Consider the following 25,584-nt stretch of genomic DNA (forward strand, 5'->3'; position numbering starts at 1 on the left):
ACTTTGGCATGCATAGTTGATTTTTCCATCTTTATATTTTTTCTGTGGCTTTTGGTAGATCCTTCAGTTTGTTCATAACAGTAAGAAAGAGATTTCACATAATTCTACTCAATGTACAAATACTGAAAATGAATTTAAAAGTATTAATGTTAACAAAAATGGGATAAAATACTCATACCTACAAAGCCCTTTTCAAAATGGATTGTCTTTTCTGGGAAAAACAAACTTAAGTTTCTTGTTGATAAATGACCAGTTTTCCCCATATAGAGCCAGTTCATTCATTCCGAGACATATTGTACATAATCTACTCACCAGCTGCTCTGTGAAAACACATACCTATGAGTCTTCGTTGGGGTGGAAGCTGGACAGCTGTCTGATCCGCAAATCTGCACAGAATCATGTGTTCCTAAAAGAAAAAGCAATAGAATGTGGGTCTTTTATTTTTTTATTTTTTATTTTTTTCTATTTTAATATTCTGCTTCAAAATTGTAAAAATTATAAAACAACCTCATTTTCCTGGAGTTCAACATTGTTTAATTGAATAATGTAATGCACAAATAATACTTCTGAAAGAAACAAGTTTTCAGAAAGTGGTACCCTCAATAACTCTTCCTCTTCAAATAGACTATTCTTTATTTTCATTCATTCATTCATTCATTCATTCATTCATTCATTTATGAGAGATACAGAGAGAGAGAGGCAGAGACACAGGCATTGGGAGAAGAAGGCTCCCTTTGGGGAGCCTGATGCGGGACTTGATCCCAGAACCCCGGGATCATGCCCTGAACCAAAGGCAGACATTCAACCACTGAGCTACCCAGGTGCTCAGTTCTCTTCATGCAGTTCTTTTTTTTTTTTTTTTTTTTTCGATGCAGTTCTTAAGAACAGATGCCAGGAAAATTCTTAGGGCCATTTTGTCAGTTGCTTTTAGTAAAAATATGGTTACAGTTTGTGATTTGGTACCATGTGTTAAACTAAAAGACCCAAAATTCACTTATATTTTTCCTTAAAAAAGTTTGAATCTCAGGAACATGGCTCTAAGAAGACAGTCTAAGTGGCTTTTCTTTCTACCACCAGAGGAAGAGGAAGAACTGTAGAAGATCACCATTATTTGTGGCTTCGGTAGTCCTCTGGGATACCGAGCAGTATAGTGCTGGCTACTCCTATGCTTTTCTGAACTCTTCTTTGTCCCTTGAGAGGAGAGGAAGCCAGCTCACTCACTCTTCTCTTACTCCAAGGGGCTGCTGAAGTGTATCTACGTCTGCTTTAAGGGGAACCTTAATAATGACCTGAGGAAGTGGGAGGAAAATTATTGTTCTGCTTAACAATTTTAGGAAAGACTGTTTTCATGCAAGAAGAACAAGGCTTTATAGGGCCAGAGAGCTGATGAGTCTGCACGGCACTCTGAGATCCTCAAGCCACCAAAGGTGAATGATCGGCAGAGTGGAGATACTGCAATGCTCCCATGACAGCTGTTCATTCAGAACAGCTGCAGTGTCCAAGTGTGTAAGTGATCTCACCTGACAGCTCAGCCAAAAGGTTGAACTCCGATTCCTCATTTTTCACCTTAGTCTTTTGTACATTCAATTTGAGGCCTTCATTTTTTTTCTAAAGATTTTATTTATTTATTCATGAGACACACACACACACACACACACAGAGAGAGAGAGAGAGAGAGAGAGAGAGAGAGAGGCAGAGACACAGGCAGGGGAGAAGCAGGCTCCATGCAGGGAGCCTGATGTGGGACTCGATCCCAGGTCTCTGGATCAGGCCCTGGGCTAAAGGCCGCACTAAACTGCTGAGCCACCCGGGCTGCCCGAGGCCTTCATTTTTTTAAGGTAATTGAAGTGACTGTGTGATGTTAGTTCTTTTTGAAAGGTTACCCCTCTCTCAGCTTTTATGCATGAAAAAAACAGCAACACTGTAATGCTCACTATAAAATTTAGTGGCCAGTAGATAGGATACTAATAAAAAGGTTCAATGAGTAACTTGTGTTTGGCAGCCATGAACTGGCATCAACGAAGGGGCAGACATACAAACTTAAAATCTGTTAGTCAAAGACCAGGAAAGTCTGGTTCTGGATGAAAGCATCAACAGTCTTCCCTCCATAGGTATCTGTGTATGCTCGGAGCAGGGTGAGGGTGGGAAGGGGGTGGTGGTTGGGAGATAAAGTTGGAGGTACCTGTTTAAAGGTTATAGAGTAGAGGTGAAGGAGATATATGTGCCAAGGTGGTGGAAATGAACATTTTGAGGTCACTGTCCCCCACTAACTTGACTGTTGGATGGAGAAGGGAAAAATCTTGAAAGGTGGGAGCTGTCATGTAAAATGAGACTATGTATTTTTAGTGAGTCTCTGCAAGAAGTGAACTAAGAATCTAAACTAATTTATCAAGTTTTAGTGGGATTATACATATATTTCTGGCAAATATCGTTACCATTTTTTAGATTGCATTGTGTCATGTTATTGACCAATTAGTGGGGATATTCAGAAAGCTGGAAAGTATTTTGCTCAGATTGGCACCTCAAAACTATGCAATGTTCTCATGACCATTGAGAAACAGTTCTCTGTGGGTCCCTTGGTTTCTTCATGTCTTATGAGTAGAAGTGCTGCTTTTGTCCCAGACCAGGGGTTGGCAAACTATGGCCTACAGGCCAAATCCAGCCTATGACTTCTCTTTACATGGCTCTCAAGTTAAAAACATTCTTCACATTTTTAAAGGATTGTAAACCACCAACAAAAGCCCAACAATGGTAAGAACAAAGTAGGGTAGGTGAGAGATTTTTAAGTAGCTGACAAAACCTAAAATATTTACTATCTGACCTTTGACCAAAAAATTTGCTTGTGTTTTAGATTGTTTTCTCAAAGATGTTTATATAGTGAGGAACTTTGGCAAATACATACTGTCTCCCTCTGGAGCAAAGGCCAGAGATGCTTGCTTAAAGATTAAATCTTAAAACATTTGGGCTTCCTAAATTCAGTTTCCCTCTCCTGTAATACAGTTCACTGTGTATATAGGTGTTACATGGCTCTTTTTTGCTGCCCTGTGGGAATTGGGTCTCAGGATGTCACAACGAAAATGATGACAGTCTGGCTACTCCTACTGCCATGACTCCGACTCGGAAGTCTCCCATCTGCCGGCATCCATGAAACTGTGGCAGGCTAGCATGTTGGCTTGCGGGGTAAACTCTCAGACCCTTCACAAATTTTGCTGCCTATTTGGACTTTAATCTTGATTTACAAAACAAAAAACCCCCACAAACTCACTCCCCATATTACATGATGATGTGTAATTCCAAGATAACTATAGATTATATATCCCAATAGAAATTGGGGAGGGGAAGAAGGAATAAAAAGTATATTAGCAAGACATCTAGAACTTTTTAAGGTTACCTTGTATGATAAAGTTTTCTTGAATTGTTCACTGAAATAGAAAAGAAAAAAGAATCATTATCTTAAATGCCAAAGATTTGGAGTAGAGATGTCAAAGATTAGGAGCAGAATAGCCTATATTTCTGCATGGAAATATAGAAGAAACTATAAAAAAAACTAAGTGTTTTATCTGAGGAGTATATAATGCTGTCTTAAACTAAAAACTATGACAGTCTGAAATGTCTTTATAAAAAGCTCAAAGCATACTATCAATATGCTATTAATTTTCAAGAATTTTTCAAAGATTATTTACACTGTTAGAGATATTTTTTCCTTTTCCCCACATGGGTGCACACAGATCCAGGTGTTTTAAAATGTAGGTTTTACTACTATTCAGGTACGGTGAGGCAATCACATCAGATGTTTGCCATTGGAGAGATAGAGGTCATGCTATGTCACATGGGGCCACATGGCACACACAGCACCAGGGCTGGTTAGGAGGCAGAGGGAGTGGGATAAAATGTGGGCAAGTCATTATTATGGGTTCCATAGGAAGAAATGGCAAGGCAGGATGAACAAGCTAGGACAGGTTAGTTTGATGAATTCGGTGGCTTTCGGGAAAGGGGCCATCCCTAGTGGTCTGGTGTGATTAGTGCAGAGGGATAATGGCCTGGGAGTAGTCTTCCAATGACAGAAGGAGAAAAATAGCAATAAATCTACAGGGACCTGAAAATGGTCACATACACTAAAGTAAGACTTTAAAATCAATTAAGTAAAGCCACAGGCTGAGTAACTCAAATTAATATTCTTAAGAACCTTTCTAGTGCTAGACTTATAGATTTCTTGCTGGGTGGTAAAATATACATTTTATCTGTATAGATTCAGAACAGAGTGAAATTTCAGCTATTGAATAAACCTGAAGTTCTATTTTATTTTTTGCTTTTCCAAAGTTCCTTTGGTTTTCTCTCAACTAGTTGCAAACTGTGGTAAAGAACAAAACAAGGAAAAAAGAAAAATCAAAGAAAAAGAAGGCTATTGTTTGTATTTTATTACCTTACTCAGAAGCCTTGAAGGATAAATTCAGATGGAAATTTACTAAGATTTCTTAAAAGTAACAATGCAAATGATGAAAAGCCTTTTTTTTTTGACACATTATAGAATTTTCAAAACATATTTAATCTATCCTATAATTAAAATGATCAGCATGATTCTCAATAACTATGACTCGGAGGGTGAAATGTCATCAACACCAAGATAATAGCCCTCCAGTAGGTTAAGCTGAAATGTTGAAAATTAAAATGTCTCCCTCTCATAGGTGGGATAAAAAGGATTGTAAAAGTGGTTGTCCAGTTTGCAGATTACTCACCACCCATGGGCAGTATATATAAATACCACTGTACCTGGCAACAGCTCACATTTTATTGGCTGCTTACTCCATGCTGCTTCTAAGTGCTTTACATATATATCATTCAATTCTCACAAAAACCTTGAGGTAGTTACTATTATAACCTGCATTTTGTAGATGAAAAAATGTAAGCAAAAAGAGCTGAAGTAAATTACCTAATGTGAAACAACATATAAAAGTCTGAGGAGCCTATCTGCACCTAGGCGGAAGACTTCCAGGACCTAAGCACTTAACCATAACCACTACACCTACTGCCTCTCATAGGTGATGAGAAGGGCTAAAACTATCAGATTTCTAGTCGGCTCACTCTCAGATGGACTTGCTTCTAAATTTCAGGAGCTGAGTCAGAGAGAAAAATCAAAAAGCATCCATAGAGGAGATCCTCTCTTCCTTATATAACTTATAAACAGTACCTGACTCTCTGGAAAGAGGAAGTTGAGTTCAAAACCAAAATCTCATTGCAACTTTGTATCAAATGGTTTTCCCGCTTTAGTTATATTCCCCACGTTGGTGCCCTAGGTAGAACACTAAATTTCACCTTTTGGGAAAATTAAACTTTGAGGTGTTCTGAATGAAACCGTAACAGCAAGGGCATGTGACAAAGGAAGCCCGTGTTTTGATGCAGTGCTCAATCACCATGTCTGTTGCCACTCCACAAGCATGCAATGCCACCTGGAAAACAAAACCAGACATCAGCACTAAGTTCTTTATTATTAACAGTGCTACTTCTGTCCTTTTTTGTTGTTGTTGTTAACTTTTTTGTGAAGACTGATCCTCTGGAGGTTTCAAGTTACCAGAATATTATTCCATAATAGTTTAAATAGTTCTCATTTGGACATACCAAAGAACTAGTTAGCTATTCACATTAATTAAGAAAACTAAGCAAGGTTGAAAGATTACAAATGGAACATTGCAAATGAAGCATAAGATTCATTCAATGGAAAATCTGACAAGATGTTAAATATGGAAAATTTAATATGTATGCAAGTCTAAACTAGTGTTTTTGCTGATTATGAATTTAGTTCCATTGTAGCATTGCAGCAAGAACAATAGATTGAAATCTGAATTTCTACTCTCACATTGTAGTTGCCTATGAGATCTGGGGCCATTTAAAATTTAACTTCTTTAGGCCTCAGTCTGCTCAACTACAAGCTGTGGTTAATAATACATATAACAGCACGCTGTTGCAAAAATTAAATAAATATGTATTTGAAAATTTTCTTTCAAATGCTGTATGAACATAATCTGATCAATGTTGTATGAAAACTGATCAATCATATTTATGGAGCTCCTTTTAATATTCATGTAACAGTTCATAACATTGATAAATTGCATGAACTACTTTCAATGGGTTTATTTATAAAGGAAGGAATAAAATTATGAATTGGAATCTGATTAGGGCTTCAGTTTTTCATTAAAAAACCTCTAAAAGTGATCTTAAAATGTTTAAAACAAATTCCTTAACTATATCTATATTGTGTCCAATCTAGACAATTATGAAAATTATTAGCTAAATAAAGCAAAACAAGATCCTATGAAAGAAAATCTGACATGGGGATCATTTATTTATTATTTATTTATTTATTTATTTATTTATTTATTTATTTATTTATTTATTATAGTCACACACAGAGAGAGAGAGAGGCAGAGACATAGGCAGAGGAAGAAGCAGGCTCCATGCACCGGGAGCCCGATGTGGGATTCGATCCTGGGTCTCCAGGATCGCGCCCTGGGCCAAATGCAGGCGCCAAACCACTGCACCACCCAGGGATCCCCTGACATGGGGATCTTAAAAAATAAAGCATTTTGTCAGAAAAGTCCTCAGATCTCTGACAACTTCAGGGTAGGAAGGGGGCTTTCAGAATGAAGAGGAGATTTTCTGGAAATTTCTGGATGTATCATAAGCTAGAGTCCCCTCTTGAACTGGAAAACCAAAAGCAATGTCATATTGAGAAGAGGATAGCCAGATCTCTGTTCTCAACCGTTCTTCTGAATCTTCCCTCCTTCCAGGCTTACATCAGTTTAGAAGTCAACAATCCCTGTGGTTGTTGCCAATCCACTTTTCCTGTTTCATTCTGAAAACTGAGCCTGGGAAGGCTGCCATCCGGTGAAGGCAGCCACTACTTGATAATTGGGAGTAAAGAATTTTAATTTCTCATCTGCTCCTTTTATTTAATCAGCTTTGCAGAGTAAAAATCAGGCTAGTTCTTATTTTCATGAGTAGCTGGAGAAAACCTCACCATAAAAGTTATAGAAGCATTTTCCCCTGGAGGGAAAGAAAAGAGAACCAGCACTCCTTGAGTACCCTTTGTGTGGGGGCACTATGCTGGGTAAAGGCATGCAGATTTTTCTATGCTCACAACAGCCCTGAAAAGATTTTTATTATCTCCATTTTAGAAGTAAGGAAACTAAGGCTCAGAGAAATTAAGAACATGCCCACAACAAAGCAGCTCCTGAGGGGCAGGATCCTGATCCCAGAGCCTGAACCCATACATTAATTAATTACATCAGGCTGCTTTGCAAAACTCTTTTAAGGCTCTTAAAGAAAAGTTTAGACAATTCACTCTTAAAAATCTCTCTTTACTTACGTTCACATTCTCTTTGTTACATACAAAAGAGTTTATTTCCCTCATTTAAACAAAACAACTAAATCTAAAAACTATTTGCACAATGGATTTTTGTCCTAAAAGGTTTTATTACTTCATATGCTCCTAATTTCCATTTTTTCTCAAATGCAGGTCAGAAATAACAGGCTAAAAAATGAAGAGAGATATAGATGGATGGAACAATTTGAATATGAATGTTTAGTATAAAACAAAGGTGGCACTTTAGATCCCTGGGAAAAAGATGGACTTTTAATTTATTTTTTTAAAGGTTTTATTTTTAGGTAATCTCTATACCCAATGTGGGGCTCAAACTTAACAACCCTGAGATCAAGAGTTATGTGCTCTCCCAACCGAGCCAGCCAGGAGCCCCAAAGATGGGCTTTTTAATAAGTGATGTTGGGTTAACCTGATAGCTCTTGAAAAATAAAATTAGATCCTTTCCTCTCACCACACATAGTGCATTTCAAATGGATTAGAGATTTAAAATGCAAAACAATAACAACAACCATGAGTGAATTCCTCTACAACCTAGGGGAGTGGCAATACTGAACTATGTCTGAAATTCTACATATGATAAGGGGTAGGATTAATAAATTTGACAAAGTAAAAATGAAAAAAAAATTAATGGCAAAAAAAAACAAAAAAAAGTATGTAAAAGACAAATGACAAAGAAAAAAATTGACAACTTATAGCATAAACAAAGGATTAATATCCCTAACATATAGAAAGTTTCTGAAAATAAAGAAAAGTGTAATAATCTGATAGTAAAGTGTACAAGAGATTTTGATAATTCAGGAACAAAAATATATAAATATGGTTTAAACCAAAGTTGTTCAATATTGCTCAAAATAAGAGAAATAAGTATTTAAAGTACATTAAGATACTACTCATCACCTATTAAAGTGGCAAAAATTCTACAATTTGATGACATTCTATGGGCCAGGGTGTGGGGAAACAGACAATGTCATACATTGGTAGTGGGAATATAAAAAATGTCACAACCCTATGGTGGAAAAATTTAGCATATCCAGCAAAATTACATGAGTAATTTGTGATCTCACTTCTAAAGATCTGTTCAAGGGATACACTGGCCAAAACAAAACAAAAAAAAAGATTTCTTCATTGAGGCAATATTTGAAATAACAACAAAATGGAAACAAGCCAATTTTCCATTGACAGAGGACTGGTGGCTTATTCTGTAGCTCTGAAAAAGAATGAGGAATATTTCTCTACAAGGCCATGGTAGACATTATTAAATGAAAAATAGGGGATCCCTGGGTGGCTCGGTGGTTTAGCGCCTGCCTTTGGCCCAGGGTGTGATCCTGGAGACCCGGGATCGAGTCCCATGTCCCGGGATTCGAGTCCCATGTCGGGCTCCCTGTATGGAGGCTGCTTCTCCCTCTGCCTGTGTCTCTGCCTCTCTCGCTCTCTCTCTCTCTCTCCCTCTCTCTCTCTGTGTCTCTCATGAATGGATAAATAAAATCTTAAAAAAAATGAAAAATACTGTTAAAAAATTCTCAAACTATTTTCAGTAATCATGGTTAGTGGTTGTATTTTTGTTTTAGGACTCAAATGTATATATTGTGAGAAAAAGCAAGTAAGAAATATGCTAGGTGCCATTAGGAAGCAGATTTTTTTTTTTTTTTAAGCATAGGAGAAAGAAGAAAGAGATATGAGATAGCTAAGTGAGGCTAAATTAAAATCCCATAGTCCTGAATTTAAATTGGAAGTGTCAGTGTGTACCACAGTGATTTAAAAAAAAATTTTTTTGGTCTTGCTCAGACCACAACAAAGCCTGGAAACAAAGACCAAACAAGTAGCAATGACTATCTCCAGTACCTAAATGGCAGTAATCCAAATAGCCATTTTCCTTTAAAAGAATTTAGAGCTTTATGTAGAAATAGCTGCTGCCAGGCAAGAAATGCATAAGATGAGCTGGAATATCATGTTATACTGAAAGCACAGACATTGTGAAATACTATTAAAATCCTATCAACAGGACTCAGGAGCCAACCCCAAGAGGTTCTCGCTGAATAAACTTGGGAATACTGAGCATTAGTAAGAATAATAAGTGCAATGGGTTGAGGTATTTCAAACATTAAATTGATGGGTCAATAATCATACAAAAAAACAACTGGTCACTTTCAGTAGATGACCAACTCACTTTGAAAACCAGAAAACCCAGGGAAAGAATCAAGTTTAATCCAGCCTTTCCTATGTGAACTGTACCTCAGCATAACCAAATGGTTAATAAAGGAAAGTTAAGGGAAGATGGAATGATAAAATTAGAATATCATCATTTTGCAATCCTTGCCAAAGTAAATAAAATTAAGGTCAATGATCACAAATGCTGCCAACACTGCACCGGAGACAACCAGACATAAATGCCTACTGATAGAACACAACACTGCCTATGATGAAATTTTACCCCAAAGTCAACCTGATCTGATTATGTCTCTACAATCTAAATCTAACTACCAATTTCCAAGCAATATTGGGAACAGGTTAATATGTGAAACAACACCAGGGGGGTATGATCAGCAAAATCCAAATTGTAGGAAACTCTAAAGAAAAAATGACATGATTCAGGGCAGCCTCGATGGCCCAGCAGTTTAGCGCCCCCTTCAGCCTGGGGTGTGATCCTGGAGACCACAGATCAAGTCCCACGTCGGGCTCCCTGCATGGAGCCTGCTTCTCCCTCTGCCTATGTCTCTGCCTCTCCCTCTCTCTCTCTCTCTCTCTGTGTCTGTCATGAATAAATAAATAAAATCTTTAAAAAAATGACATGATTCATATAAACAAACTTCAGAGGAAAAAGAGACAGGGATGGTGTAATAGGAGGAATGAGTCTACATGCTTATACCTGAAACCTGTAACATTGCAAAAAGGACTTTTTTCAGCTGTAACTAAGATTAAGAACCTTACAATACCAAGATCATTCTGCATTTACATGGGTGGGCTCAATTGAATCACATAAGGCCTTAAAAGTAGAGAACTTTCTCAGACAGGAAGCAAGTGAGATGAGACACATGGGAAAGTCAGATTTGAGGCATGAGAATGACATGAACCACCATTGCTGGCTTTTATGGATAGCTCTAAAGGCTGAATCCTGGCTGAGCCAGCCAGGGCATTGCAACCTTAATCCTACAGTGCATAGAATTAAATTCTACCAAGAACCTGAATAATCCTGGAAGTGGATTCTCCCTCAGAGCTTTTAGATAAGAGCCAAATCAAGCCAACAGCTGACTTTTATCTAATGACACCTGAACCAGAGAAACTAGTCAAGCCCATCTGGATTTCTGATGTATATAGAACTGTGAGATAATAAATTTGTGTTATTTTAAACTGCCAAATTTGTGGTCGTTTCTTTTTTAACAAGAGAAGTAGAAAACTAAAGCAGATGAAAACCTATAAATTTTAAGCCTTAAGATTCACATTAGCCATTTCAATTTTTATGTCTTATTTCAACCTTTATTAAAAGAAATACACTGTAAAAATCATGAGACAACTGGTGTAGAGAGCTTCTACAGCAACATGAAGGTGGTTTTGTTGAGTAATCTACTATTATTTTTTATTAATCATGAAAGGCCTATAAGTACTACTTAGAGTTCTAGAAATTGTAGGATTCATTTATTCATTCAACAATCACTGGACATTGTGTATATACTAATATTATGGTAGTGGCTAAGAATGCAAAGGTCCAAACTATGATTCCTTTTGTATGCTGTTGACAGTAATAACTGAATCCAAAGTATTTAATACATTAATCAACTCAATTTGGGAATCATATAGGTTGAAACCACCATTCTGCTTTCTGGTTTTGTTTTGTTTTTGTTTTTTAAAAGTTTTTTTTTTTAATTTTTATTTATTCATGAGAGACAGAGAGAGGCAGAGGGAGAAGCAGGCTCCATGCAGGGAGCCCGATGCGAGACCCTGATCCCAGGTCTCCAGGATCCCGCCCTGGGCCGAAAGGAGCGCTAAACCACTGAGCCACTGGGGCTGCCCTTAAAAGGTTTTATTTATTTATTTGACAGAGAAAGCACAAGCAGAAGGAACAGGAGTGGGAGAGGGAGAAGCTGGCTCCTGCTGAGGAGGGAGCCTGATGTAGGGCTCGATTCCAAGACCCTGGGATCATGACCTGAGTTGAAGGCAGATGTTTAACTGACTGAGCCACCCAGTTGCCCCTCTGCTTTCTGTTTTTATGCAGGTGACTGACTACCTTAGATACCTCATATAAGAGGAATCTCACAGTATGTCTTTTTTTGCAACTGGCTTATTTTACTTAGAAACCTCAAGGTTCATGACAAGATTTCTTTTTCTTTTTATTTATTTTTTTTTAAAGATTTTTAAAGTTTATTTATTCATCACACACACACACACACACACACACACACACACACAGAGGCAGAGACACAGGCAGAGGGAGAAGCAGGCTCCATGCAGGGAGTCTGACATGGGACTCCATCCGGGAGATCCGGGATCACGCCCTGGGCTAAAGGTGGCGCTTAACCGCTGAGCCATCCGGGCTGCCCGATTTCTTTCTTTTTAAAGGCTAAATAATATATACATACATCATATGTTGTTTATCTGTCCATGGACACTTGAGTTGCTTTCACCTCTTGGCTATTGGGAATATTGCTGCTGTGAACAGCAGTGTGCAACTATCTAAGTAGGTACTATTTTAGGATAAGGAAATTGAGGCCCAGAGAGGGTAAGTAACTTGTTGCAGGTCACACAGCAAATCAAGGACCCTAACTCAGACAGTTTGGGGCCTCCATCCTAGATACCTACTCTTTACAAATATATCCCCTCTCTTTTTATTCATTTCATTGGTCCTACTATCTTCTGAAATTACAACACCATAGGGAACTAGCATGTATTCAGTATCTGCTAGATGTCAAAATCTACATTGATTTTTTTTTGTTTTAATCATTTAATTATTGTCTTAATATATTAAGTAGCTCTTATTGTCTCCATTTGGAATCACATGTCCAAAGTCCCTAGCCAGCAAGACCTGGTCTAACATCACAAGTGATGAAGCCAAGATTTGAACTCCTACTGCCTGATACCAAACTTTGTTCTAGTTCTCTGTGTTCTTATTTGCTCCTTTCTGAGATGTAAGAAGCAAACAGAAGGGCACTGACTGGACTCCAGGCTCGGCTCTCACACTAACTTGATATGCCTCTCTGCAGATACAGGTGGCCTCAACTGCTCTGTGAAATGAAAAGGTTGAACTGGATGATCTCTAAATTTGCCCAGCCAATTAGGCTCTGAACCTTTGCTTCTCAAAGGATTCTTAACCAAATATCTTAGACGGAAGTAGGCGTGGTGCCAACTATGCACTCATGTTCTCTCCCCCAAACCCTTTAAAAACTTTCATGCAATTATATTATATATAGATAATTGGCTTGAAAATCCAAATAATGCTAAAAGGCATGTACAGTAATAACAAAGGGTCCTTGTTCTATACACTCTTCCACCCTTGAAAGAACATCTGGCAACCAAGGCCAATGCTTTTCAACTCACTGGTTTTCTTTCCTGAAATCTAGCACTTTTTCTATATAATAAATATATATTGCTCTCCCGTTATTTATAAATATTAGACATTACTATTGACTTTCCATTATAGGAGATGAAGTTTTGTTTTTGTGTGGTTTGGTTTGTTTTTTTCACATTTACATTCTTTTTCCTTTTACTGTCCTCTTAATATTACCTTCAATTTCTAGCTAAGTGTTTACATAATGTTTTATTATTATTGCTTTGTATATATACTATTCACTGCTGAGCTAAGTGTGTTGTACGATTAAAAAAAAAATATCCAAGCCTCTCTCTACCCCAAACTCTGTAAAATGCCCTATCATATAACTTTCTGTTCTATGAAAACTGCCAACTAATCAATCACTCTCAATTTTCTTTCCTGAAGACATTTTTCCTGGGCTTTCTGACCTTTAAGTAATGACTCAGTGCTTTCTTTCTAGGCCTTCTGCCTAGCTCTGATCCTGAGATTCCCTTTGCCATCATACTGAGGATTCTCTTCACCTCCTTTTGTGTTAGGTACTACTTATTATTTTTTTTATTTGCTCTCTTGTGTTAGTGAAGCACATCCTCTAGGAGATTCCTGAAGTACGTTTCCTTTTTTTTTTTTTTTTAAGATTATTTATTTATTTATTCATGAGAGACAGAGAGTGAGAGAGAGAGGCAGAGACACAGGCAGAGGGAGAAGCAGGCTCCATGCAGGGAGCCTGACGTGGGACTCGATCCCAGATCTCCAGGATCAGGCCCTGAGCTGAAGGCGGTACTAAACCGCTGAGCCCCCCGGGCTGCCCTGAAATACATTTCTTGAGACATTAACGTTTTCGTTATTACTTTCCCACTTGATGGATTGATTAGGTATAGAATCTTAGGTTAGATATTTTCCTTCAGAATTTTCAAGACATTGTTTCACTGTCTTCTAGCCTTCCATTGTTGCTATTGAGAATTGTGTTGGCATTTTGATTCCAATTTTTTTCATATGGCTTCCCCATTTTTTTTTCCCCTCTATCTGGAAACTATTAGGAACTTCTTTTCATCCTTGATGTTCTAAAATTTCACAATACACCTTGGTTTGTCATTTTTCAAATAGGCTTTTTATTTATTTTTATTGAAATATAACTAACATACAGTGTTACCTTAGTTTCAGGTGTACAGTATAATGATTCAACAATTCTATTCATTACTCAGTGTTCAAGATAAGTGAATTCTTGGTCCCTTTATCTATTTTACCTCTCTCTATGCCACCTCCCCTCCCATAACCACCAGTTTGCTCTCTGTATTTATGGTTTATTTTATTTTTTTTGTTTTGTTTCTTAAATTCCATGTATGAGTGAAATCATATGGTATTTGTCTTTCTCTGGTTGACTTATTTCACTTAACATAATACCCTCTAGATCTATCCATGTTATTGCAAATGGCAAGATCTCATTCTTTTCTATGGTTTGGTAATATTCCATTATGTATAAGTGTTGTGTATATATATATTTTAAAGATTTTTATTTATTTATTTGAGGGAGATAGAGATAGACATAGAGAGAGCATGAGTGGGGAGGAGAGGGAGAGCAGACTCCCTGCTAAGCAGGGAGCCCCACATGGGACTCGATCCCATGACCTCGGGATCACAACCCTAGTCGAACGCAGACACTCAACTGACTGAGCCACCCAGGCGCCCTGTGTGTGTATATCTTTATGCATTCATTTATGAATGGACACTTGGCTTGCTTCCATATCTTGGCTATTGTAATAAGGCTGCAATAAACATAGGGCTGTATATATCTTTTCAAATTAGTGTTTTCACTTTCTTTGGGCAAATACCCAGTAGTGGAATTAATGGATCATATGGTAATTATACTTTTAAATTTTTGAGGAAATTTCATATGGTTTTCCACAGTCACTGTGCCAATTTACATTCCCAATAACAGTGCACAAGGATTCCTTTTAATTCACATCCTTGTGAATACTTGTTATTTCTTGTCTTTCTGATTTTAGCCATTCTGACAGGTATAATAAGGTGATCTCTCATGTGGTTTTGATTTGCTTTTCCCTAATTAGTTATGTTGAGCATCTTTTCATGTTTCTGGTGGCCATATGGATGGCTTTTTTGGAAAAAGATCTATTCAGGTCCCCCACCCATTTTTAATCAGATTATTATTTTTCTTGGTAACGAGTTGTATAAATTCTTTATATATTTAGGGTATTAACCCCTTATCAGATATATAATTTGCAAATATCTTCTCCATTCAGTGGGTTGTCTTTTGTTTTGTTGATGGTTCCCTTCATTGTGCAAAAGTTATTTTATTTTGGTGTAGTCCCAATAGTTTGATTTCCCTTGCCTGAGGGGACATCTAGAAAAATATTTCTATGATCAATGTCAAAGAGATTACTGCCTATGTTTTCTTCTAGTTTTATGGTTTTAGGTCTCACATTTAGGTCTTTAATCTATTCTGAGTTTATTTTGGGGTATGGTGTAAGAAAGTGGTCCTAGTTTCATTCTTTTGCATGTAGCTGTTCAGTTTTCCCAACAGCATTTTTTGAAGAGGCTGTCTTTTTCCTAGTATATGTTCCTGTCTCTTTTGTTGTAGTTGTTGTTTTGCCACGTAAGTGTGGGTTTATTTCTAGGCTCTCTTCCTGTTCCATTGATCTATGTGTCTATTTTTGTACCAGTACCGTACCGTTTTGATTGCTATAGCTTTCTGGTAGTGGTGTTTTTTTGTTTTTTTTGTTTTTTTTTTTTTTAAGATTTATTTATTTGAGAGAATATGTGTGCATATGTGCACGCATAGGGAGAAGGCCGAGGGAAAGAATCTTCAAGCAGACTCCAAGCTGAGTGTGGAGCCCAAAAAAGGGCTCAGTCTCATGACCTATAATATCATGACCCATGAGATCATGACCTGGGTTGAAACCAAGAGTTGGACGTTTAACAAATTGAGCCACCCAGGCGCCCCAAAAGTGGTCTGTTTTAATTAAGAGAAACCCTTCATTATTGACACATTTTCTTATATTAGTTCTTGGATATTTTCCTTCCCACCATTTTATGTTTTTTCTTTCTAGTTGTCCTATTCCTGAGGTATTGGACTCTGTAGACTGAATCTCTAATTGTTTATTAAAATGCTTATTTCAGTTTCTATTTCTTTTTTTGGTTCTATTTTTATAGGTGATATCCTATACTTCATCTTTTAGATTTTCTACTTGTGGTTTTGGTTTCTTTTTTTTCAATTTTGGTTAACATATTTTTAATTTCCAAGAAGTCCCTTCTTGTTCTCTGTTGGTTTATCTGCCTCCCCCCCCTTCATTCTATCCTTTTTTCATTCATGTAATATCTTCTCTGATCTCTCCATGAATGAGATCCTTTGTTATGTTTGTTGCTTTGGTCTCTATCTTCTATTTTGGAAGTTTTCCATGTTTGATATTCCTTGGCTGTCAGTTCATATTAAAGAGTGATCACTAAAACTAAAAGGTTGACTGGAAGTACTAAATGAAAGGCTTGAAGACTGGTGGGCTTCACTAGTGACTGAGTGATCAGGTGGCTAGCTGCCTTTTTTTTTTTTTTTTTTTAAATTACAGCTATAAAGAGATCCATCATTTAGTGTGCAGATTCTCACTGAGTTCTTGTTTTCAGTATGGCACAGCACCCTTGCCCTCCTCTATGCCCAGTATCCCTGTATTTTGAGCATCTCTGGCTCAGTTTTTTCACAGAAAAAAGCTCTAGTTTCTTGCAGGAGTCAGGGAGTATACACAAGATAGAGGTAGGAATCTGGGTCTCTAAATATTATTTTTAATTAAACATGATTTCAGCTCTTTCTTATCCCCTGTCTCTGAGGTTTCTGGCATTCTGAATCCTTGACATTTTCTGGGATTCTGAGAGCAAACTGACTTGCTTCCTGATAGTCACTCCCTCTCCTCACTCATTTCAGTTTGATCTTCCTCTTTTCTACTCAACTTACCATTTTTCTTTAGTCTGCTTTCTGCCTTCATCTATTGTGGTTCAAGTTACAGAATCTTGAATGTAGGCTCATCAAAAATGGAGTATGAGTCTTCTGTTTTTTGTTCTTCTTGTTATTTGGGGATCTGATCTTCCTTGGAGACAAGGGGGTTAAAATATTTCTATCTGCTTTCTTCACCTGGGAAGTCCTCCATTTTGTCTAAATGATTCTTCAAAATTGTGTCTGTAGACTATATACTTCCTCAAGTTCCTTTTACTTTAAAAACAAGGATTATATAAATTACTGATCAAAAGTGCTACTGAATCACATTGTATAATTGCATATGCTTCTAATTGTAAAGTAACATATATAACTAGAAATAAACTTGTAATTAAGCACTCAGCACTGATAAACCATAAACAATCATATTAAAATTGTTATGGGTAAGATAAAAAACATAAATACATAGCTCAAAATTAAACCATTTTGAGATTTTTATATATATTGACAATATAGAAAATAGTCACCAATACTGTTAGAAATCAATACCTTATCACCTGGTTCAGAAGACTCTGTTACTGTTGGAATTATCCAGCTAAAACATTTTGATGGCAAGGTTAACACTGACTTTTTTTTTTTTTTTTTTTTTTTTTTTAGTGCAGTGTGTTTTTCCATAGTCATGGTCCTTTCTATAATATTGTTTGACAACAGGTTTTTTGTAATATTGTTTGAGAGCATTTGTATTAATACACATTGTAAGTTAGGTCTTAAAAAGCATAATCTTGTAAAGTAGGTTTTCACAATAATGAAGATTGTTTATCCTGCATTAGATAAGAAGGCAATACACAGACCTCTTTTTTAAAAAAAACCTTAAATTGGGACGCCTGGGTGGCTCAGCAGTTTAGCTCCTGCCTTTGGCCCAGGGCGAGATCCTAGAGTCCTGGGATTGAGTCCCACATTGGGTTCCCCTGCATGGAGCCTGCTTCTCCCTATGCCTGTGTCTCTGCCTCTCTCTCTTTCTCTGTTGTCTCATGAATAAATAAATAAAATATTTAAAAAAGAAAAAAAAAAAACAGTCTTAAAAAGGCCACTTGTGAAGCAATTTTTAAATTTTCCTTTAAAGGTTGGTAATCAATACATAGTGTCTCAGTTTGGTCTATTATTTAAAAAAAAATTACCATACAGTAGGTAGCTTAAACCGCAAACATTTATTGCAGCTCTGGTGGTGGAAAAGTCCAAGATCAGGGTGCTGGCGATCTAATGTCTAGAGAGGGACCCCTTTGTGGTTTGCAGATAGAGAGGATGAAAGAAGCTCTCTTGTCTTACAAGAGTACTAATTCCATTCAGGAAGGCTCCACCTTCATGACCTAATTACCTCCCAAGCCCCAGGTCTTAATTCCATTATGTTAAGGGTTAGGAATTCAACATATGCATTTTTTGAAAGAGGACACAAACATTCAACTCATAACATACTTAATTCAGCACCATGCAGCTGCATATATTGAAACTGGGAGGAAAAAATACCTTCTTGGATGTTTCTTAATTTTGAAAAAACTTTTAAATTTTCCTCAGGACACGAATAGTCATTATAATCAAAATGAGAATAAGCCAACTACAACTATTGGGGGTGCTTGGGTGGGTGGCTCAGTCATTGTGCTAAGTGGGGAATCTGCTGGAGATTCTCTCCCTCTACCTTTCTCCCTGCTTGCACATACTCTCTCTCTCTCAAATAAATAAATCTTTAGAAAAAAAATAATACATACTTGTTTTGAAAGAAAAAGATATAGATTTTATATGTTCAGAATTCTTTTAGATACGGTATACTAATCCTTAGGGATCTATTAGCCTTTCTTGGCTAAATAAGCTATCTATCTCTCTATAATATTAAACACATATTTATTCTTCTATCTTTATTGCTTACATTATCATGAGTATAAAAGCAACATGTTAAATTAGAGGTATTTTGAAAATATGGAAAGAAAAAAATATTATCACATAGTATATAGAGATAGCTACCTTTAAAAAAATCCATATTAGCATATTCTTCCCATCTTTTTTAAGTGCAGAGATCACACTGTACAGTAAAGCCGCCCAATTTATTGAGTGCTACCTAAATGGCAGACAACCTGCTAAGTGTTTCACATACGTTATATCAATATCCTATGAGTCAGCTATTTTATGCCTAGTTTATATATGGAAAAATTGATTAGGATTAGTGAGTTTAAATAAGTTGCCCAGAGTCATGCAGCTAGTAAGTGCCAAGCTGAGATTTTGGCACAAATTACCCAATGTTAAAATCCACACTCTTTATCATTATGTTTATTTTGTTTACCATTATAACTAATTTTTCATGTCATTAATAAATCATTGCAAATATCATATAAAGTAAAAAATATAAAACTCCTGTATAATTAGGCTTATCTCATGGAAGCTCTGCAGTCGAAGAGTAGAATATTTTTTTTAGCCTTTGCAAAATTTAAGAGCAAGGATGGCATATCACTGTTGTTCAAGTTAAAATTTACTTTGAATTTTTTATAAGCTTATTAGGCATTTGTATTTCTAAAGAACCAAAAACTACATGCTGACTCTTTGGAACAAACGCAGTGTCATCTCATTGATTCTGAATATATTGGGCAGGTGCAGTAGGTGGAAGTGTTGGAAGACCTAATTAAAAGATCTGAAAATATTTAGATTTGTTCCTTTCCTTATTTCAGATCAAACTAGTTTAACAAAGTTAGTAAATCTTTTCATTTTTGCCTGCTGTAGGTTGTTATCTTAACAGAAGTATGGCTAACAATTAGTATTTTAATTCTTATATATAAATAATTTGCTTAAAGTTCCTAAACATAGTTGATTCTAAATTTTAAAATTCTCTCCTTAAAATCTGGTTTACTGGGCAGCCCCAGTGGCTCAGCGGTTTAGCGCTGCCTTCAGCTCAGGGTTTGATCCTGGAGACCCAGAATTGAGTCCCACGTCAGGCTCCCTGCATGGAGCCTGTTTCTCCCTCTGCCTGTGTGTCTGCCTCTGTGTGTGTGTGTGTGTGTGTGTGTCTCATGAATAAATAAATAAAATCTTAAAAAAAAATCTGGTTTACATTACTATTTTTAAGAAAAATAGTAAAAGAAAAAATATTTACTAAGCAAAGATAAATGCTAACTAAACCTTTATTTGAAATATCACAAAACCATGGATTAATGCAATTTTAATGCATTTCCAATACTTATTCTGATTTCCTCTCTAGCTACACTATTTTCACTGTAATCTATTTAATATAAGAGTTGGAGCCACTGATGCATTCAGCTTGATTTATCTAGTAACAATGCCTCAATTATCCTCCTAGGGAAAATTATTTTCTTGAGAGTAAATCTAATTTTGGTTTAATCCTCCAAGTAATTTTAATTCATTTTCTATATATCTTGACAAAAGTAATTATGAAAGAAAAAAGTCATTATGAATATATTATTATGAAATGTAGAAAAAATATCACATCAAAAAGACACACATTCTCAGGTAGTGTTAGTGAATTATGACCTTGGAAGTTATAAGAATATGCCAGAATGATTTAGCACCTATAAACCACAGAAAGATAAAGAGATATATGGCTGATAAGACTGGAATTTTGTGATTTGAAAGGTGAGTAAATGGGCAGAAATTTCTTGCCACCTTAAATATTTTGCTGGTGTACTGGTAACATGGGCAACTGGTTTAATGGCTCATTTCCTGGGAGAAGCTTTGATTTTATGTCAACATTTATGTAAAATTTAAGTTGTACATAAACATATAGTTAATTTGAATTCACTGTTTCAGATGTCTGCATTTTCCTGAATTTCCTCAATAATAGGCTTTTTTCTCTTCGTATCGGCTTGGCTTGAGATAACCAATCTAGATCATGTCTGCAACGTAAACAAATTGCATACATTTTTCCCTGTAAAAGATAACAATAAATCCCACAAATTCCCAGTAGTTGATGTTTAGGAAATGGACCTCACTGGAAAGATCATAAGAACTATGAAAGTCTGAGTTTTTATTCTGAAAAAGAGTTCCAGCTAGACTAGCCTATTATGTATGTTTTATGAACACATACAGTTGGGAATGCAGATTAGCACAACGTCCCTAGAAAGAGATTTGGCAAATGTATCCCAGTCTTAATGCATAAGATGCCCATCATAGTAATAATTATGCATTATGACAACATGAAAAAAAAAACATGATCAATGAGTAGGGGAAAGATTTATGACAATGTTGAGTTAAAGCAAGATCCATGTAGTATGATAGTATGTCAGTAATGTTAACATATGTGTAAATATATGTTTGTATATGTGCATAAATATAATGACCAAAGGGTTTTGATGGTAATACTGGTGATTCTTCTTTGTATTGTTATGTATTTTTCTATAGTAAACATATAGCCTTTTAAAAATAAGAAAAAATATTTAAGACAAATACAAAGAATAACAGCAACATTTCTTTATTTTTCTTTGTTATCTTTAAAAAATGTAAAATAAACTAAGGGAGGCCATTGTCATTAGAATTCAATCGTTCATTCGATTGAGAACTATTTTCAAGCATTTGCTATATGTCAAACATTGTTTTAGGCACCAGGTATTCTGCAGTGAAGAAAATAAAGTTCATATCTGGGAGAGGAACAAATGTTACCTCTACCACATACTGGTGAAGTGCTATGAATGAAATAATATTCATTAATATGCTATACTTTAGAGATAGTTGAAATAAAAAGTTATACACCTACTTAGCAGAGAATATAAAAGTATATTATCTAATTAGTCTGAGGAATATAATTTTTCTTAATTAAATTAAAGAAATTGAAATTGCTTACTTACCCCAATATTAAACATCCCTGTAAAATACTCCATATTTGCTTGAATGAACCAAATGTTGCTTAAACCTAGTTCATCACTTCTCTTCTTAGCACGGATTAAAGATAATTCCTTGTTTTCTATTAATGTAACCTAGATTTCACCCAGGAAACAACAGTATATTCAGTAACATAATTCAGACATTAGGGCAAAGTATTATTACTGTATTTCATAGCTTTAATGTAGAACATATTACACTGATCCTTATCCTCTGTCAGGAAGTATGTCCGATAATGTGGTATAAAAATGAACAAGGTCCTCAAACTCTTAAAGCTTACAAATGGAGTGATATAAGTGTAACAGGCAATTATAATATAGTTATGTGTGTAATGGAAGACATATTGCATTATCAGAGCACTCAGACTTCATGACTAAGGAAGGTTTTAGTAATTTAAGATGGAAAATAACATATTAACTGAGCCCTGAGAAATGAATAGAAATTAGCTAGAGGACTGGAGGAGTATTTCTGGCAGAGAGAGAAATATGTAAAAACGCCCAAGGGTGTGTTTGAAGAACTGAGAAAATTGTAGCTGGGGCACAGTGTGTGGTGGTGATGGTGGATGGGGGGACAGGGTATAGATGGTAGACATAATTCTGGAGAGGTAATAGCAGCCAGGTCGTGTGATAAAAGAAGGTTCCATTGTTGCAATGTATACTATGGATTGGTTGGGGTGAAGGGCAACCTTCAGAAGGAAGGGCAAATGGTTAAGAGTCTCTAGGAATCCAGGCCAATGATGACTGGAGAGGATTACTGGTTTTGACAAAGAAAAGTGGGCAGAATTAAATCACTTTCATCACTATCATTCCTAGTTCTACCCTTATTTTGTCCTTATGCTTGTCTTTATGGAAAAATCCTGCATTCCTTTGTATAAAAACCTATCAGAGTATACTTGGCATCAAAGGCTTTCCAGCCATTATTCTAGCCAAGATTTCACCTTTAAAGTCTCAACATCTCTAAGTTTCTAGAACTGTGGAGAAGGGGGAAAAACACCATATCCTTGACCCTGCTTCTCCAGGGTTCTTCTTTATGAGCTTTCTTCCTCTAACTCCAACCACGAAATTGTTGCTTTCCTTGATAACAAAAACAGCTGCTAGTTTCCCCCAGGATTCCTTATTTATTTTGCCCTTTATTTTTGGAGAAAAGAAAAGAATGATATACCCCCTTGCCCCCCAGCTGTCTGTTACATGTCATTCTGGCCAGTCTATGAGTTCTTCTTCACCATTTTCTTCTGTGAGGAGTCACTATAATTATTTTGCACCTTCCAGGGAGTTCATGAGCAAAGAATCTGCCCTGTTTGTTTTGTATTTTTTTAAAAGTCATCAAATTCTAGACTTTTATGCTAAAAGATGATCACTGCAAGGAAATGATTTCATATGGCAGAAGACTAAAAATAATAAACTCCTAACAAATGGCGGCAATGACTGCATAAATTATGGTACATTTACTTAAAAACATACTGTGTACTTACATTTTGGTGATATTTTAATAATGATATTTAAAACTATTTGCAATAGGGAAAAAACATTTATGCTACAATACTGAGTTAAAGCTGGTGACTAAAATTATATTTACATTTTTAGCATTTGCAGCAATAAGCATCCTCATAGACAATGACTTAATGAGAACAGGGGAAGAAAAGCATTTGATGGATGACTGTGGTAAATTTGGAGTTTATTTTTTTCTTTAACAGATTTTGTTATTCTATTACAATTTTGGTAAAATGGATAAAAATCAAGATACTAAAAGAATATGCTTAATAAGTTTCAGATGCTAGTATTTCTGGTATAAAAATATATGGACAATTAAACTAGTTTTACTATTAAGTATTTTATTTAACAACAGAATGGTGTTTCCTTCTAAAAATTATTTTAAAATATAACCGATTTATAAAAATTGAAAACTCTACTGTGATCCTACTTTAAGATTTTTAGAAGTTTAGTTCAAAAAAAAAAAAATTTATGTGTGCCATATAATGTGACCTGAGTGAATGATTATACATTCAAAGAGCAGGGGTAAAAAAAAAAAAAAAAAAAAAAAAAAAAAAAAAAAAAAAAAAAAAAAAAAGAGCAGGGGTAAGACAGACCCAACTAAGTGAACTGGGTAGTTTTCCATCGTTTCTTTTTATTGGTTATTCATATTTTACCTGGCATGATGGTAGCATGTGAGCAAGGACAATCCCGACATGGCCCTGGAAAAGGCAGAAAAAGAAACAACTTTGGTCTGTAAGGCTTTTTTCTCATTCTGAGACAGCAGCCTTGCCAAATAAAAACATGACTTTGAATATAATACAGTAAAGTCACATAGCGAAAGGCTAAAGAGAACAAAAGGAGAGATATAATACCCCGCCGCTGCAGAAATCCACAATTCTGTCACCAGGTTTGGCCTGATTTGTCACCACATAAACAAGGTTGTTTAATTGCTGCTGCTTCCTCAAAGCTCGATCACTGGACATTTTACCTAGGGAAGATAAGAGATGAAGACAATGAAATGTTAGGCATTGTGGGGTAGTGAGAAGACATTCATAGAATAGAACACTGGCATCCAGGAACAGGGTAAATGTATAAGTTTTAAATTCCACATCATCCACCAAGAGAGGACCAGAGAACTGGAATCCAGAAATGAACTCTTTCTATACATATTTTTACATTTATTCATGTCTAACTTTTCTGGCAGTAGCTATTGAAAAAAATGTTCTAGAGAGGAAACAATAAGTGAAATATTAATTGCAGAGCCATAAAATGTTCAATAAATTCACTGGATGAATAAAAATTAACAGTAATGACTGTTACTTCCTATTACCCTACCAGAGACATATTGCTAAAGATTACCTAATTCTAGTGCATTTTTAAATCTCCTTGGACAAAAGACATCTATAATACACAAAAACATTTTTATTATTTAACTGGCATCTTTGAACTCTTAATTCTTCTGGTTAGGACCACTGGAACATAGGTGTCACATTGTCTGAAATCTATCAATAGTTAGTATAGTTAGAGAGATATTAGATTTTACCATTTTGGCTTTGAAGCTTCTTTTCCTCATGAGTCAGACACAGAAATCTAATGCAATTGGAGATTAAAGATAGGGCATTTCCAAGTATGAAATGCCTTGGGCCTAGCAGCATGAAAACATCTTAACTTTCCTTCAAAGCCACTAGTTAAGTCCACGAAAATAACTTCAGAAGAATGAATGAAATTATTTGTTTTTACATATTTCACATGCACTTTTTGTAAGAGCAAGATTAAGAAAATATAAGAGAGCAGATTTCATTGATATAGATAAAAGGAAAACCCAGATAATCTTTTGGCTTGATCAAAAATTATTTACAGATACCAACATTTCTCTACTCCATTTTCACAGAAAAATAGCTTGGCTTTTTTCTTTCCTTCTCTTCTCTGTTTTCCTTCTTTCTTAGGTTACTAAAATAAAAAAACATTGGAACACCTTTAAGAAAAAAATAGAAAATGTTTATACAAAAATCTATATGAGAGAAAAAGATCCATAATATAATAATTCAAAGATAATATCTTTGTATATATGTACTTCTAGGTGTGTCCATAAACTCACAATGTTCTAGACACATATAAAAAATTATATATGAATCTTTCCATGTCATTGTATCTGTTTCTATAAGTTTTAATGGCTGCATAGTATTCCACTGACTATATCTACCACACTTACATATCCAATTTCCTATTATAATGATGTGGTTTTATTATTATATAGCTAAATGATTGTACACATTCTTAGTTATTTAGCATGGCCTAATGCGAATTTCAAACATGAAGGGTATTTAAACCAATAGTCTGGTGACTTCACTTATGAAGACAGTTTCATATAGCTTTCTTTCCATTTTTCCCTAATAATATA

At 35.7% G+C, this 25,584-nt stretch overlaps 1 protein-coding gene across 6 annotated transcripts in view; it reads right to left on the reverse strand.

Moving 5' to 3' along the window:
* Window positions 1-25,584, reverse strand: part of GSTCD (glutathione S-transferase C-terminal domain containing) — a 125,258-nt gene that overhangs the window by 5,387 nt on the left and 94,287 nt on the right. For 5 of the 6 annotated variants that reach the window (XM_038581984.1, XM_038581985.1, XM_038581983.1 and 2 more), the window contains 6 exons: window positions 24,056-24,171; window positions 23,858-23,902; window positions 21,678-21,806; window positions 5,314-5,447; window positions 3,392-3,422; window positions 337-406 (listed from right to left, as the gene is read on the reverse strand). In XM_038581984.1, the coding sequence (XP_038437912.1) occupies window positions 337-406; window positions 3,392-3,422; window positions 5,314-5,447; window positions 21,678-21,806; window positions 23,858-23,902; window positions 24,056-24,171 (525 nt within the window). Of the gene's footprint in view, window positions 1-336; window positions 407-3,391; window positions 3,423-5,313; window positions 5,448-16,418; window positions 17,113-21,677; window positions 21,807-23,857; window positions 23,903-24,055; window positions 24,172-25,584 lie in introns of those variants that run through there. The other variant, XM_038581986.1, reaches the window with a different exon arrangement.

This window comes from Canis lupus, chromosome 32 (assembly GCF_011100685.1).
Source record: "Canis lupus familiaris isolate Mischka breed German Shepherd chromosome 32, alternate assembly UU_Cfam_GSD_1.0, whole genome shotgun sequence".
Lineage (NCBI taxonomy): Eukaryota > Metazoa > Chordata > Mammalia > Carnivora > Canidae > Canis > Canis lupus.